At 40.2% G+C, this 16,647-nt stretch overlaps 1 protein-coding gene across 1 annotated transcript in view; it reads right to left on the minus strand.

The window, feature by feature from the left end:
• Positions 1 to 16,647, minus strand: part of AMPH (amphiphysin) — a 216,549-nt gene that overhangs the window by 110,757 nt on the left and 89,145 nt on the right. The window contains exon 2 of the mRNA XM_070369336.1: positions 3,450 to 3,530. Within this exon, the coding sequence (XP_070225437.1) occupies positions 3,450 to 3,530 (81 nt within the window). The remainder of the gene's footprint in view (positions 1 to 3,449; positions 3,531 to 16,647) is intronic.

Consider the following 16,647-nt stretch of genomic DNA (forward strand, 5'->3'; position numbering starts at 1 on the left):
TATGCACAGACCCTTCAACCAGGCTTCTGGGCTAACACAAATCAAATAACTTTTAGGAAAATAAGTCTGGCATTAAAAAGAGAATTGGGAGTTGGAATAAGATAAAAGCTAAGCCTCAAGCTCAAGCTCAAACACAGACCCATTTCCACCATGAACGAGCAGGGAATTACTGCAGGGAATTATACGAATTACTATAAGGACTTTTATGATTTTCTTCAAGAGAATTTAAAAGCAAGCCCAAAATGTTTGAATACTTTCTAGAACATTTTAGTAGTCTACTATTGATGTAATACTAATTGAGTATGGTCAGATGACTATAATATAATGTACCAATCCAAAAAAGAAGTTCACTTTATACTATGCATAATATCTTTTTGGATTTGAAATATATATACACAGAAAAAATAAATCTAGATGTCCTAGGTCAATGTCCTCAGAGAATGCAGCTGTAAGATAATGCCTTCGGGGACCTCCCTGGCAGTCCACTGGTTAAGACTGCTTTTCAACACAGGGGGTGTGGGTTTAATCCCTGGTCTGGGAGTTAAAATCCCACCTGTCTCATGGCCAAAAATCCCAAACATAAAACAGAAACAATATTGTAAACAAATTCAATAAAAACTTCAAAAATGGTCCACATCAAAAAAATCTTTAAATATAACGCCTTCTGCCTTTAGAATAATGATTCACATTAATACTAAAAATAGTAGGCTTTGCAGAGGTCACCACAATCTTGATAGATCCTTCATCCTTGGTTAATATTTCTACACAAGGACTATGCCTTTTTTCAGCATATGCAGTGGATGGGAAATGGTCATCAATATGTACTGGGGATTAAAGGGATTTTTCCCTCTAGAGTATTAATAAATTCAGTCTTCAGCCATTCTTCCCAAACTTTAATATATTTCAATAGATTAATAAACAGTCTCCTCAACTTCCTCACACACCCTCCTTTTTTTCTTTTCTCCCTCTATCTACCAACAAGGTTAAGGTTCCCTCCCTCCTTGTGGCATGAAAATGACTATAATTTACTCTTTCTGATTAAAACAGAAAATATCAAAATGAGCAAGATCGACAAATGCAAGATGGTTTTGATGCAGAGTATTTCCAAAGGGAACCAAATAGGGTCAGGAGACTCCCTGAGAAATACTATTCCTACATTTCCATTCTGCTCATTTTATTCTTATAAAGTAGAATTGCTTGTTTAAGTTTCCCTAAATGTTGAAGTTTTACCTGCATCCTGAAATCTGCTAATGATCTTGCCAGAACTTAGACGCTGTTCTTCAAGAATAACAGCGTACTTACTATTGGCTCCACAATATTTGATAATGTATAAAGTGACAGGAATAGATGGCAGAGCAGTATTAAACTGATAAAAGTTGATGACTCAGCCAACTGCACTTTTCTCTAATACATTAGACAAAAAACAGTCTTCACCTTGTTCAGTCAACAAAGTCCAAAAAGAACTAAAAATTCACCGAAACTGGAAAATGCAAAGTACTACCTTATGTGAATGCATTCCTGAGCTTCATGCTTCCCAAGGTCAGCCTTCAGGGGTGCTAAAATATCATACTATAATAAAATGGATAGAGAAAAAAAATCTAACAGCAGAGAACTAATTAGCTCCACAGGGACACACTAGACAGGAAGACCAAGCTTCAAAGCAAAGAGTGTAATCCTCAAGTATGAAAAACTATAAACATGAGTCACTTCTTCTATCCAAATCCAGTCCCTTCAAGCAGACATTGGGGACCTCCCTGCAAAGTAACAAGGGCACTGATTGACAAGTTTATCTATGGGAAGTTGCTGCCATCCAAGTCAATAATCTGCACGAGCCCTATCTTAGTGCATGAAAAATGTAAGAGAACTCACCAAATGAGGACATAAGGGAACATGGAGAATCTGTTCTCCTGGAGGAGACTTTGCCGGGGATGGGGGGTGCCTTCTTCTATGGGCCAACACCCAACATTTCTCTAAGAATTCTCTCTTCTACCTTCATAAATCCAAAGTTCTCTATAATATTTAGTGATTTGGATAAGAACTAGTTTTCTCTCTATTACTGCTTTCTTCTCCAACTCCCCTCTCTTTCCACATTTTCAGATAGAATGAGATCACTGTCATTCATATTAAAATGAGTTCCTATCTGTCCAACCTTTAGTCTTAGAATGAAATTGGAGACACTCAGGAATGTGCTTTGGTGGAGACTAGTCTACCTGGCTCTACCTGCTGGATTTTATATTGCCTGTGGGTGAGGAAAAGAAACAGCCTGTCTCCAGTTAGAATGCAGTCAAAAACTCTGATACACAAATGGAAAAAAGAAAGCTCCAGGGTCAAGGATCTGAAAACAGAAGCAAAGGGAGTGACATAAAACCTGTGCTGATTTTCCATTTCTAAGTTGTCATCACTGACGCCGCGCATACTTATCTCTGAAGCCACAATTTCATCTGTAGACATTGGTGGCTACAACAAAAGCAGAGAAATAAACCCATGTCCTTACATTGTCCTCATGTCCAAACCCCACTTTCCAAAGTTGGTTGTTCCAGCCCACATCTAAATTGAATTTTCTAACCTGAGAGGGCCCTGCTTCCTTTTCCCTGACTCTAATGCCTACTCTCTACACGTGATATGCTAACCACGTATCAAGCCCTAGTGATATAAACAAATAATTTTCAAAATAGCTTATTTATTCATGTGTCTGTTAAACACTGGAGAAGAAAATGGCAACCCAGTCCACTATTCTTGCCTGGGAAATCCCATGAACAGAGGAGCCTGGCAGGGTACAGTCCATGGGGTGGCAAAGAGTCGAACACTACTGAGCAACCGAGCACTATTACTACTGTTAAACACGTAGCACCCTAAGAAAGGGACAAATATCACAAATTGCGTTTTTCAAACTTTTCTCATTATTGCCGCCCTTGAGGAAATGTTTTGGGCATTTTTTTTTTCCTAATCATACCCCTTCATAAAATCTTAATACCACAGATATACTATCAGTATTTATGTGACGTGTTCTCATAAAAAGAGTACATTTCATCCAACAAGAACCAGTTTTCTCCCTCTTAAGGAGATATAATCTCTATCGAGAATTCATGATCTTGATGCATGCAGCAACTGAAGTAATTATGCCAGAAATATTTAACTACTGATAATATTTAGTGGAATATAAACCACTAAAAAGATCGCCTTTCCTTGAGATCAGTAATCTGTATTGAAGAGCTCCAGGAAAGCAAAGTCTCTATCCCCTGAGATTCTAAAACACAAATCTTCTTCCTGCAGTGCCCACTACCTCTTTGCCTTACACAGAAAACGTCTATAGAATTAACCAGTGTCTCCTTCAAGTTAATACCAAGCCCAGTGAATGAGTTCTTTCTTCAACATCAAAGCATTTCATTTACACACTAAAACACAAAGTCAACCCATTCCCACTCCAGAAACTAGATAAATGTACTTACCTCTTGCCGTTTGAAGTTCTGGACATATTCTTCAAACTGTTCATCTTTTGTCTCATCAGCTTTCCCAAGCTTCTGAAGGACCTAGTTCATGAACAAAACAAAATGGCTCTATTTACTAATGTTTTCAACAATCTGTGGAAGAAGGCTATTGTTTCACTCTTCTGAGGAGATCTCCCTCTTAACACTGCTACTTTTTCTATTCTGGAAGCATCATGGCTCATTGCCTTTGGAGTTGGACAGACTTGGATTTTAAGCACAGGTCTGCCACTCAAAAGCTCAATGACATCGAGAAAGAGTCATGCTATACTGAAATATTTATTTATTCACATAGCTTTTCTCCAGTAGGTTGTACATGTCTTAAAGACAAAAACTAGGCCTTGTCCTTTTGTCCAAAGTATCTGGCACAATGCTTGAAGCATAATAGTAGCTCAATTTTTGGTTAAACAATGAACCAAAGTTATTTGAGGAAAGTATTAGCCTATTTCATAGAGGATGGTTTTAGAATTACTGGAGCCAGGTACATGGTAAATTCTCCCCCACCATCTCCTGATAGACCCTTTAATTCAATAATTGCTCAAAGAAGGCCCTGGGAGCACAAGGCCCATATGAAGCACTGGTCACCCAGAAATATATAAATGAATAAAACAAGGCTCCAGGACTTAATCTTAAGAAACTTATTATCTAATGAAGTAGACAAGGCAAGATTACAAATAAATCAAGACAATGTGTAATAAGCAACATGAAGGGGTTACAAGATGTTAGAAGCAATATCCCTTCAGGGAATGCTGGTTGAGATTATTCAAAATGTGCTGGAATCCAGCAATTCCACTCCTGGGCATATATCTTAACAAAACTGTAATTCAAAGAGATACATGCACCCCAATGTTCATTGCAGCACTATTTACAATAGCCAAGAGATTGTAGCAACTTAAATATACATCAACACATGAATAGATAAAGGAGATGCGGTACGTATATACAATGAAATGCTACTCAGCAAGAAAAGAGTGAAGAAATGCCATTTGCAGCAACATGGATGGACCTAGAGAGTATCAAACTAAGTGAAATAAGAGAAAGAAAACACCGTATAATATCACTTGTATGTGTAATCTAAAATACAGCACACATTTTTTTACAGATTTATTTTTATTTGTGCTTACTTATAGCACAAGCAGAAACAGATTCATAGATATAGGAAACAAACATGGTTACCAAAGGGGAAAGGGGGCGGAGGAGGAATGAATTAGGAATTATGTATTAGCAGAAATAAACTACCATATATAAAATAGATAAACAACAAGGTCCTACTGTATGGCACAGGGAACTATATTCAGTGTGTTGTAATAAACCATAATGGAAAAGAATATGGAAAAATATATATACATGTATGAATCACTTTGCTGTATACCAGAAACTAACATAACACTGTAATCAACTACAACTTTGAAAATGTGCTGGGAACTCCAGCAGAAGGGAATGGGGCAGAGTACATTCCAGCCAAGGAAGCACCAAAAGAAGGACCACTGGAAAAATTATGATGGACTGGGCGTAAGTGGTTCTGTTTTCCTAGAGCACAGGGCTGGGTATCAGAAGAAACAGAAGAAACGGTTCTCAGAAACATAGCAGAAAGTTACTTTGGGCCACAGCAGAAGGACCCTGAGAGTCACATGGAGATCACTATTTAAGGTTCCCATATCTAGTGTCTAAAATACTGACTTATCTAAGAATTTACAAAAGCTCCATAAACGTTGCCTTCTCGGAATTCGTATTCCCTATAGCATTACCAAATATATTTTCCTGAAGCATAAACATTTGGGCGTTAAAACATATATTCAAACAAAGCACTTTCTATAGCTAAGTTTTAGGGCTTCCCACCCCATTCAGTGGAAAAGAATCCACCTGCCAATGCAAGGTGGATGACATGAGTTGGATGACAAGGTGGATGACTGACATGAGTTCAGTCCCTGGGTGAGGAAGACGCTTTGGAGAGGGAAATGACAACCCACTCCAGTTTTCTTGCCTGGAGAATCCTGTGGACAGAGGAGCCTGGTGGGCTACATTCAATGGGATTACAAAAGAGTCAGATATGACTTAGCGACTAAACAACAACAATGGCTAAGTTTTACATCAGCTTATGCTAATTTATTTCCTAAAATCAAAGATATAATCTTGTACAAATTGAGAATTCCTTAGACCAGTTTGCTGCTGCTACTGCTGCTAAGTCTCTTCAGTCGTGTCCGACTCTGTGTGACCCCAAAGACGGTAGCCCACCAGGCTCCCCCGTCCCTGGGATTCTCCAGGCAAGAACACTGGAGTGGCTTGCCATTTCCTTCTCCAATGCATGAAAGTGAAAAGTGAAAGTGAAGTCGCTCAGGTTGTCTACTTGAAAGTTATACAGTCGTGTCCGACTCCTAGCGACCCCATGGACTGCAGTCTACCAGGCTCTTCCGTCCATGGGATTTTCCAGGCAAGAGTACTGGAGTGGGGTGCCATTGCATTCTCTGAGACCAGTTTAGAATGTCTTAAATAAACCCAAGTATGGAAGTATTTACCCAACAACACAGAGTCCTTGCAAATTCTTCCAAGAAATAAATTTTCTTTGCAGGTAAATAGTAATTATTCTAAGTATGTAAGTAAAAAATGATTATTTTATTCTACTCTAAAGCTAAAGCTGAAACTCCAGTATTTTGGCCACCTCATGTGAAGAGTTGACTCATTGGAAAAGACTCTGATGCTGGGAGGGATTGGGGGCAGGAGGAGAAGGGGATGACAGAAGATGAGATGGCTGGATGGCATCACTGACTCGATGGATGTGAGTCTGAGTGAACTCTAGGAGTTGCTGATGGACAGGGAGGCCTGGCGTGCTGCGATTCATGGTGTCGCAAAGAGTCGGACATGACTGAGTGACTGAACTGACTGACTGACTCTAAAGCTAATTGTTTATAACATATGCTAATATTCCTTCCTTTCACATTAATAAAGATTAAAAAAAAACTTACATAGACTCACATATATTACCAATTACTCAACTTCACTCAATTTCATATCACAAACCAATACCACATATGAATAATATGAAAGATATATTATTCCTCATTGCAAACTTATTATTTAAACAGAGTTGGACGAATCCAGTAACATAACTACTAAAAGGACAAATAATCACTCTATCAGCTAATAATCTCTTCTCAGTTAAGAGTTTCTTTGAGAGACAGAGCAGAAAACACTAAATTTTTCAAAGAACTGGACATTGTAACTAGAGAATAAGCAATAAGCATAAAAAATATGATCAAACATGCATATGGAATCTTTTAAAGTTAACAGTTGTTATTCTTGGATGGTAAGATTTAGAGTGATTATTATTTTTCTTTATAATTTGCTATATTTGCCATTATTTCCTCAAAGGTCACACGTTACTAAAATAATCAGAAAAAAATCATAAAGATAAATAATCAGGAGTTTATCATACTGATAGCCTGTATGTAAGAGATTTATGTATTAGATCATAGTATAAGTGAGAAGATTGTTAGTAACTGGCTGAAAGACTCTCCTCAAAAGAAATTGATGAGTGAATTACTATCAACTGGAAGAAAGATTTCCAAAGGCAGCCCTTAGGACCTATGTCTGATTCAGTGGTTTGTGTGTAAAGAGAGGATTATCAACAGTACTGTATGAAACTACCAAGGATACACGTGGAAAGGCAGAGCTTTGGTGCCTGCCATATAATTGTTGCTGTTGCTGTTTAGTTACTGAGTTGTGTGCAATTCTTTTGCGATGCGACTCTTTTGTGACGCAACTCTTTTGCGACCTCGTGGACTGTAGCCCACCAGGTTCCTCCATCCATGGGATTATCCTGGCAAAAATACTGGAATGAGTTTCCATTTCCTCTTCCAGGGGATCTTCCCAACCCAGGGATCAAACTTACATCTCCTGCACTGGCAGGCAGGTTCTTTTCTACTGAGCCACCAGGGAAGCCCAGCAAATAAATAATGCTCAATAAATGTCTACTCTTATTACAGATATAATCTAACCTGATTAAATAACTTGTCAATGGCCTAAACTTATATTGGCAAAAAGCTGGGGAGGATATTGGATATGTTACATGCTGAGAATAAGGATTCACAAAAAGAACTTTAACAGTTAAAATGTAACAAGGATTAAATGTAGGTCAAAATATAATTGTCTAAGTACCAGACTGTATTCAACTTTCAACTATAATACAACATGATGGATGTTAAGAATACACGGTTTCTGCCCTTAAGTAGAAATAAGGTGTAATTTCAGCTGAAAGTCAATATGAGTTGACAAAGTGACACTGTTGCCAATCTAACATAATCTCAGATTGCACTAACAAGCCTAAGAGATACGAGGAGAGCAGTCTTGAAAGCCTCTCTGTGGTTGACTAGTTGGTAAACACAAAGATACATAGACAACCTTGAGCCAGCTGAAAGGGCCCCCAGAAAGGCAGAGAGCTGACACCATAAGGTAAGAGGCATACGTGACACAATTTGCACACTGCCTGCTAGTCGCTTAGTCATGCCTGACCCTTGCGACCCCATGGACTATAGCCCACCAAGCTCCTCTATCCATGGAATTCCCCAGGCAAGAATACTGGAGAGGGTAACCATTCCCTTCTCCAGGGGATCTTACCCACTCAGGGGTTGAACCCCTGTCTCCTGCATTGCAGGCAGATTCTTTAATTAATATATTACCGGGGAGAAAGTACTGCTGTCTTCAGATACCCGAAGAACCAACATAAGGAAGAAGGATTGGACTTTTCCCGATAAGAAACCAAGATCAAGAACCAGCAAAGGGTGACTTCCCTGGTGGTCCAGGGCCTGAGACTCCCTGCTTCCAGTGCAGGGGGCCCAGGTACGATCCCTGGTCGGGGAACTGGATCCCACGTGCCGCAACTAAGGGTTTGCATGCGGCAACTAAAGATCCCACAATGCTGCAATGAAGACCTGGTGCAGTCAAATAAATAAATTAAATAAATGGTATTAAAAAAAAAACCAACATGGACAGGTAAAAGCTATATCAAGAAAATGTTTTCACCAGAAATTTCTATTATGTGTTCCTAGAAATTAAATAGTTTGTTGGTTAAGGTAATGAGCTCACTGTCCTTGAGTTATTTGAGCTTAACCCAGAGTTAGACGGAGAAGGCGATGGTACCCCACTCCAGTACTCTTGCCTGGAAAATCCCATGGATGGAGGAGCCTGGTAGGCTGCAGTCCATGGGATCATGAACAGTCAGACACGACTGAGCAACTTCCTTTCACTTTTCACTTTCATGCATTGGAGAAGGAGATGGCAATCCACTCCAGTGCTCTTGCCTGGAGAATCAGAGGGACGGGGGAGCCTGGTGGGCTGCCATCTATGGGGTCACAGAGAGTCGGACACGACTGAAGCAACTTAGCAGCTTAGCAAAAGAGTTAGAAGTTTTAGAAAAGGAATTTATTTATTGAAAACATGAATAGAATAAGTCATAATATTTCAAATACCTTCTAATTCTTGAATCCATAATCACTGTATAATGTTAGACAGTTTCCCTAGAGAAGAATACAAATCTCAATGAATAGAACTCAGAGAAGAATGTTTGTTTCTATCTCCGACTGATATTGACTTGCTGAAGACTGCCAAACCCTGTGGTAGGGACTGCGGAAGAGCCAGCTATGTTCCCCAGACTGTGGTCATTTGACAGGCTTGAGCATGGGTGCTACAGTGGAACTAGGGCAGATGTGGCCAGCATGCTAGGCAGAGGGCAGGTTATGGGAAGGCTTCATCTGCAAGCCTAAAGACTTCAATCTGCTTGTATAGACCGTGGGAAGCCAACGAAGAGTGTCTCTTCCCTGGAGGCAGCTACATGATTAAATTTGTGCTCCTTGGTGACAGTATTAAGGACAGATTAGAAGAGAGAATGACTGGAAAAGTAAGGCCAGTTAAGGAGCTGTTTGAATAGTTTAGGCAGTAAAACAGCTGGAGCTAAGGAACAGATAAAACACAATCCTCGCAAAGCAAACACACAGAACACCATGGCTTATGAGACGCAAAGGGTAAGGACAGAGGTGAGTCAAGGATGACCTCATTTCCACTGTGGCGGCCGAGTGGGTCATCTGGTGACAATCAGATTCTCTTCCCAGGGAGGTGGGAATGGTTTAGATTTGGGACTGTAAAAGGTAAGAACCAGAAACACTCAGCAGAAATTCTGGATGGAACCGAAGGCTCAGGTGAGGCAGAAACCGCTGCTGAGTGGTACCCATGTTCAAGCAGTTTCATGATTTTTCTCCAGCAGCCTTGACATAGGTAGTAAGATTGATGTGCAAAACCAATACAATATTGTAAAGTTAAATTAAATAAAATTTAAAAAAAAAAGAAAGAAAGTATCTGTGGCACCAAGGTCAATGAAACCTAGAATTGAGACGACCAAAAAAAAAAATTCTTTTACCTTGTTTAATATCACAATATTTCAAAGTGTGTTTATAATTTAGGTGGCCTTTCTCCTTCACCTCACTACTAGTTATGCTGAAAATACCAATTAAGCCTGAACGGTTTGGCATCACTGATACTACAAGAGGATTACTACTATATAATTCAAGCATCTGATACTCAGATTTTGACAACACGACACATCTTCCTCCTCCATAGGCAAGAGGAAGAAATTCCAAGCCTGGTGCATTTTGGTTTAGGATTTAGGTCTTAGATGATTTCATCTCCATTGATGCTTTCCTATTTTGACACAATAGGATTTCTGTTGTTACTTTTGTTGCTAAAGGTTTTCAAATGCAAATTAATATTCTAAGTTGAAGTTGCTTTTTCAAACAGCCTTTCCTTTCAGTGAGATTCCGAAATATTCCTATAGGGCTGACTGGGTGCTTAGCTTCTCACTCTCAGCCCTAAGTTCAGAAGTTCTGATCTGATTCTGAAAGACACTATGACACGGGCAAATAAAAAATTAAACAGGAAAGGGACTTCCCTGGCAGTTCAGTGGTTAAGACTGCCTTCCAATGTAAGTGGTGTGGGTTCCATCCCTGGTCAAAGAGCTAAAATCCCATATGCCTCTGAGCCAAAAACCAAAACATAAAGCAGAAGCAACACTGTAACAAATTCAATAATGATCCACATCAAAATCTTTTTAAAAAAATTAAACAGGAAGGGAAAGCAAGACTACGGTAACTTCGACTATTTCAACTAATGAAGCTTCTTTCAGTGTCTCCAAAGCAGTTGGTTGTTCAGCTTAGATTACAATGGCTGCTCCAATGATGTGAATTTCACATACTTTTCTAGAGCAAGGGTTCACGTGTAAAGTGTCCAAGTCAAGTCCCTAAAAATTTAGAACTCTTTTTAATTTGGATAGTTTCCTCTTACTGTAAAGCCAAAATTCTGACCAAATTTCAAATTCTCAGAGACCAGTGCAAATTAAATACTGACCATTATAAAAGTAATACTTGCCTTCTATCCATATGTTAAAATTAGGAATGGAATACTGTGTACACAGGTTTCAAAGAAAGTAGTTGGCATTCAAAATCAAAGGCAAAAAATTCACAAGCTTCCATTCCACATGGAAACCCCTTTTTTTTAATTAGGGGAAAGATCGAAGAAGGTCAAGAAATTTATGACTCTAAACAAGAAAACCAGTCCTGTGATCCAAAGTGGGAAACTGATAAGAGGAGGGAATGCAGAAATGCAGACAACAAAGTAAAACGAGATGCCAGTCCAGGTTCAATGCACAATACTGGATGCTTGGGGCTGGTGCACTGGGACGACCCAGAGGGATGGTGTGGGGAGGGAGGAGGGTTCAGGATGGGGAACACATGTATACCTGTGGTGGATTCATTTTGATATTTATAATTAAAAGAAATAAAAATAAAAACAAAACAAACAAACAAAAAAGATGAAAGCCATTGGGGGTGTCAGAGACACATTTTTATGTACAGCTTTATATTGGGATGAGGGTGATGGTGGAAAGAATTCTGCAGGATTGGCCTCCGGGGTGCCCTAGAGAGATTCATGCATTTGATTAGGGCTTAGACCAGACAAGCTTCCAACTCTGTGTGAGTCATACTTCCTTAATCCAGAAAGTCAGAGTAATAATCCTACAATTTAATTACAATTCTCTGAACAAAGAAGTGCCTCTCTCTTCACTTTTCTGTCTTTGAAAAAAAAAAAAAAAAAGAAGAGCATATCAGATTTTGTATACATTATTCACAGAACCCAGGAATCAACTACATGGGATGACATGGCCTTTTTTGGATAGAAGGCAGAGAGTTGGTCTTCCACCACTGCCCTCGCCCAGGTGATTCATTCATTAATATTTGTCTGTATACTCACCTATCCATTTATCAAGTGCTCACTCTGATGCTGTGCAAAGATCCATAACCTTGGACTGAAGGGTGACCACCAGGTACCTGCAAGCACAGGGTAGCTGCTTGTTCTAAAGGGTCCTATGGGCATGTTTCCCAAACTTCAGGATACTAGTCCCTTGACCTCTTTGAGTATATGTTTCAAAATCTAAATAAGTGGCTTTAATGTGCCCTAACTTGAGAGGAACAAGACGAGTCATCCTTTGGTACGATTCAGGTACCTGTCAAAGTCTTGCACCTTGCCCTTCACCTAGTCCTCTGCAGGATGTATTTCAGCACCGCTATGACATCCACTTCCTGCCCTGGCAGATTTCAACAGTACATTAGCCATCACGTCATCAAAGCCTCTCAAGAGGTTGGCATGAGTCTTCTTGTTAATTCTGGGAAAGACTTTTAGGGAAGTAAATAAGAAGAGATGAGAGAGGAAAGCCTCACAGCCTTCCATCCCACTTGGGTGGCCTTCAGGCTTAAACAGTTTCGAGAAGAACATATGGTAGAGAGAAAGTACAAGTCTCAGACATAAGCAGATTTATCATAAGTGGGGTAGGAGCAATCAGGAAGTACAAAGCAGTTTGTGGCTCAGACGGTAAAAAATCTGCCTGCAATATAGCAGACCCTGGTTCAATCCCTGGGTCAGGAATATACCCTGGAGAAGGGAATGGCAACCACCCCAGTACTCTTGCCTGGAGAATTCCATGGACAGAGGAGCCTGATGGGCCACAGTCTGTGGGGTCACAAAGAGTCAGACACGACTGAACAACTAACACTGACTGACTGGCTGGAATGAGAGGAAAAAAGGTCAGGAGCCTGGAAAGGAGATAGAAATAAGTGAGGTGGGCCCCTCAAATGCAGATACAGTAAACACCAGGCAAAGCTGCTCTCCATCAGGGTCTACCTGGTGAGGTATCATGTTTGATTTTCGCTCTCTTCTACCCTCCCCAATCCTTTACAGTTGAGGACATCTTAGTCCTCTGACTTAAAAAAAATCTTGTTAAAAAAGAAAACAAGGAATATTGATGTAGCAAAGATGAATGTATTGTGAACTTTGGCAGCCAACTCCTTCTTCTTCTCTAGGAATCCGGGCGCCCCTCTGTCCCTCTGGGTTGGGTCACGTCATCTATCAATATTACAACTGCTGTATCCATACTTTTGTTAAACGGAACCATCCAACGCCATCTCCATCCAAAATAGGTCACTACAGTCATTCAAATACCCTGAGTGAGTGGACATGGGTTATACAAAATATGCATTCTCCCCACTCTACCCTTACTTAGAAGTAAAGGTCCAACTGGCTTCAGATAGGCAAAAAGCCTGGGAGGACATCACCTCATTATAAGAACATTAGAGATCAGACCACAAAGAGTGTCTTAGCAACAAGTGACACGAAAAAATAAAACAACAACCTCAGGTACAGAGGAGTGCAGTATAGTCACTTGTTCTAATAACTCTGTTTATTTAATTTTTGCTGCACGGGCTTTTCTCTAGGTGCAGTGAGTGGGGGTCACTCCCTAGTTGTGGTGTGCAGGCTTCTCATTGTGGCGGCCTCTCTTGTTGTGGAGGACAGATCCAGGAACACAGCCTTCAACAGTTGAAGCACGTGGGCTCAGAAGTTGTGGTTCCAAGGCTCTAGAGCACAGGCTCAACAGTTGTAGGACATGGGCTCAGTTGCTCCATGGCATGTGGGACCTTCCTGGACCAGGGATCAAACCTGTGTCACCTGCAATGGCAGGTGGATTCTTTACCCCAAGCCACCAAGGAAGCCCTAGCTACTTGTTCCAAAGTGTTCTACGGGCAAGCACTTCACTGTTTCCCAAACTTTTGGTGGAAAGAATGGTATGAATATATCCTCACGCCCAAGTCTGCACTGAGGGCACTGGAAATATCAGAAAGGACATTGGCCTTCTTCAAACAAACTCCTTTTTTTTTTTTTAAATTAATGATGCCTTTGGTAACTTGACCCTTCCTGCCTCACATTGTGAATTAATACAAAGAGAAAGATACAGGGTGCTTAAAGAACTTTAGAAATCACATTCTCAGTAATCTCAGATTGGAATACCACCCCAGTTTCACAGGTTTCCTAAACGACCCCCAAAAGCCACACAACACACTCCAAATGCCAGGGCTCATCATTACCAAGGATTTTAGAGGGAGCCATCAGGATGTGACTCAAAGGCAATTTCACTGGTGGTGTTTACCTTTAATGTTTCTTGATCCAAAACTAACAATAATCTGATTTTTAAATTTTTATACAAATTGCAGGTCTGAATGGAAGTCAAAAAAAAAAAAGAAGAGAGAGAGTGAGAGATTGCTAATTAAGCTGAAAACCAAATGGTATTCCAGTTTGTTTCTGTAGTCATTTTCTTAAGATCTGTCACAAGAAGGAACTCTGAGTGCCTTCATGACCTTTATTCAAAGAGCACTGAACAGAGTGGCAACATAAGGTGCTCGGAGACTTGGGTGAGACAGATGATGTTCCTTATCATCTGTGAGCGCTGCCTATCAGAGCACTCAGCCTCCTGAGCGCTCAGTTGAAAATACTTCTCACGTGTAAACATGCAATCTCCACAAGACACCAGTAAATCAATTGTGTAGCACTCATTATTTCTGCACACATTTCTGTATTTTGTTTCTGCACTTTGATTTTCCATTTTCTGCAGCTATTTTCAAAGACTGATCTGCAGGAAGTGAATTACTAAAGAATAGAAACTACTGACCAGTTTGGAGAAGGCCCACTTTCAGATTTAATCTGAGCTTCTGGAGCTGGAATCACCATGCTCGAATGGTTAGCATGGAATATTTTATAATGTTAAACTCAAACTTTATCTGAATATTTAAAATATTGAGCCTTCAAAGAAATATTGTACTAAGAGTATGCTGCTTTGGGCTCCATCACCAGACTCTTACCTTGATGGGGGAATACTTTATGCACAGTTTGGTGTGTAAAAACTATTGCATGATAGGATGGGTAAGAAGAACATGGTTGTTTTCTGTAGACTTTGAGTGATACTCATAGAAAATTTGAATAAGTGAAAGATGCTTCTGGTACAGCCTTCTACCAGCTGTTCAGACCATCTGTAAATACATGCAGACCCTTCTGTGGGGCATACTCTGCACTGACGCCTACAGATCCACACTCCCCACTCCTCACCCGGTTTGGACCTCTAGGGATTACACCCAGCCCTGGCCTTCTGGCTCCTGGCTGGAGTCAACCATGGGAAATCAAGGCAGCCGAAGATGGAAGGGCAGAGGCAAAGAGGTTTGGGCACTGGTGCCCCTGGCTGCCTCCCTGCAGCTTGCCTGCAGTCGCATCAATCTACCCACTTTCTGGTGGCCCTTCCAACAATTTCATCTCTCTAACTTCTGATGACAGCTCCTTCCCCTTCCTCTTTAGGCCTGGAGGTCAAAGATCCCTAGTACCCTTCTAGATGCAGCAGCCTTTCCTATCCCGTGCTGGTTTCCTGTAACCCTCTCCATAAGTCATTGGGCTTCCCAGGTGGCTAAGACAGTCAAGAATCTTCCTGCAATGCAAGAGACAGGGGGTTGATCCCTGAATTGGGAAGATGGCCTGGAGGAGGGCATGGCAACCCACTCCAGTATTCTTGCCTGGAGAATCCCATAGACAGAGGAGCCTGGCGGGCTATAGTCCATGGGGTCGTAAAGAGTCAGACATGACTGAGCAACTTTCACTTTCACTTGAAATTCCCAGCTATCCATTCCCAACTCTCCCAGTATCCATTTTACCTTTCAACCATGAGCCTTAATGAACAAAAGCAACCCAAAGCACTTCTAAAAAAGCACCACTGCTGCGTCATAGTGTAAAAATGGTCTAAAAACAAACCAGCACAATCCATCCTACCAGAAACAATTTGCACGATAAGCAAGTCTAAAGATACTGATTCCACAACAATAGGGTTTTGCCAACAAGGATGCTTTTTAGGAACATTAGCTCTACAGTCAGCAAAGGATAATTCTCTTTAAAAAGTGTTTAGTAGGTATTTTCAGCCTTATTTTGAAGGCAAATTGTTCTTCCTTTTTAAAGGTTGCAGGACTTTTATCCCTGGCACATCATCTTTTCATCAGTGTTGTTTAGATATTGATTTTCCTCCACTGAGAATTCAAGGTAATCACAACCAAAACTCTGGTAGGCTCATTGAGGAAATTGACAAGATAATTCTACAATTTATATGGAAATGTAGAAGACACAGAATAGTCAAAACAATTTTGAAGGAAGAATAAAAAAGGATGCTACATCCCATGCCAAAGCTCTTTAGAGTCATAAAGTCGAACTTTCAGAATAGAAAACTAACGCTGGAATGACTCACTTTTGTCCTAATAAAGGGGTGCTTTCCTTCAAAACCTTTGACCTTGGCACCAAGTAAATTCCCATCAGAGTAAAAAGTAAACAATCACCTGCAAACAACTAGCTTCTATATGTCTTATTCTATGTTTATGGGGAAACCAAATCCCATGCAGGGTCTCTGGTGTAAAACAGAAATCAAAATTTTAAAAAAATTAGAACTATACTATGTTCTTAGAAAAATAAATGACCATGACTCTAAGGCAAAACCTCTCCACAGCGTGCATTCTCATGAGATAATTTCTTTAGATTTTACTGACTACATTGGTTCCATACTATATTATATGCAATACTATAGAAGTATTTTTCTGCCTTCTTAAAAAGATCCAAATATGAGATCGCTTTGTAAAATGTTGGTTCTTTTCCTTCAACTCCAATGCTCCTGTTAAAGCCATAATTTATAATATATAACATCTGATTAGTTAGCAAATGGAAGGAATACTGCAGTTCGATCAGTATAATGTCCAGAAAGAAGTAACCT

This window comes from Bos mutus, chromosome 4 (assembly GCF_027580195.1).
Source record: "Bos mutus isolate GX-2022 chromosome 4, NWIPB_WYAK_1.1, whole genome shotgun sequence".
Lineage (NCBI taxonomy): Eukaryota > Metazoa > Chordata > Mammalia > Artiodactyla > Bovidae > Bos > Bos mutus.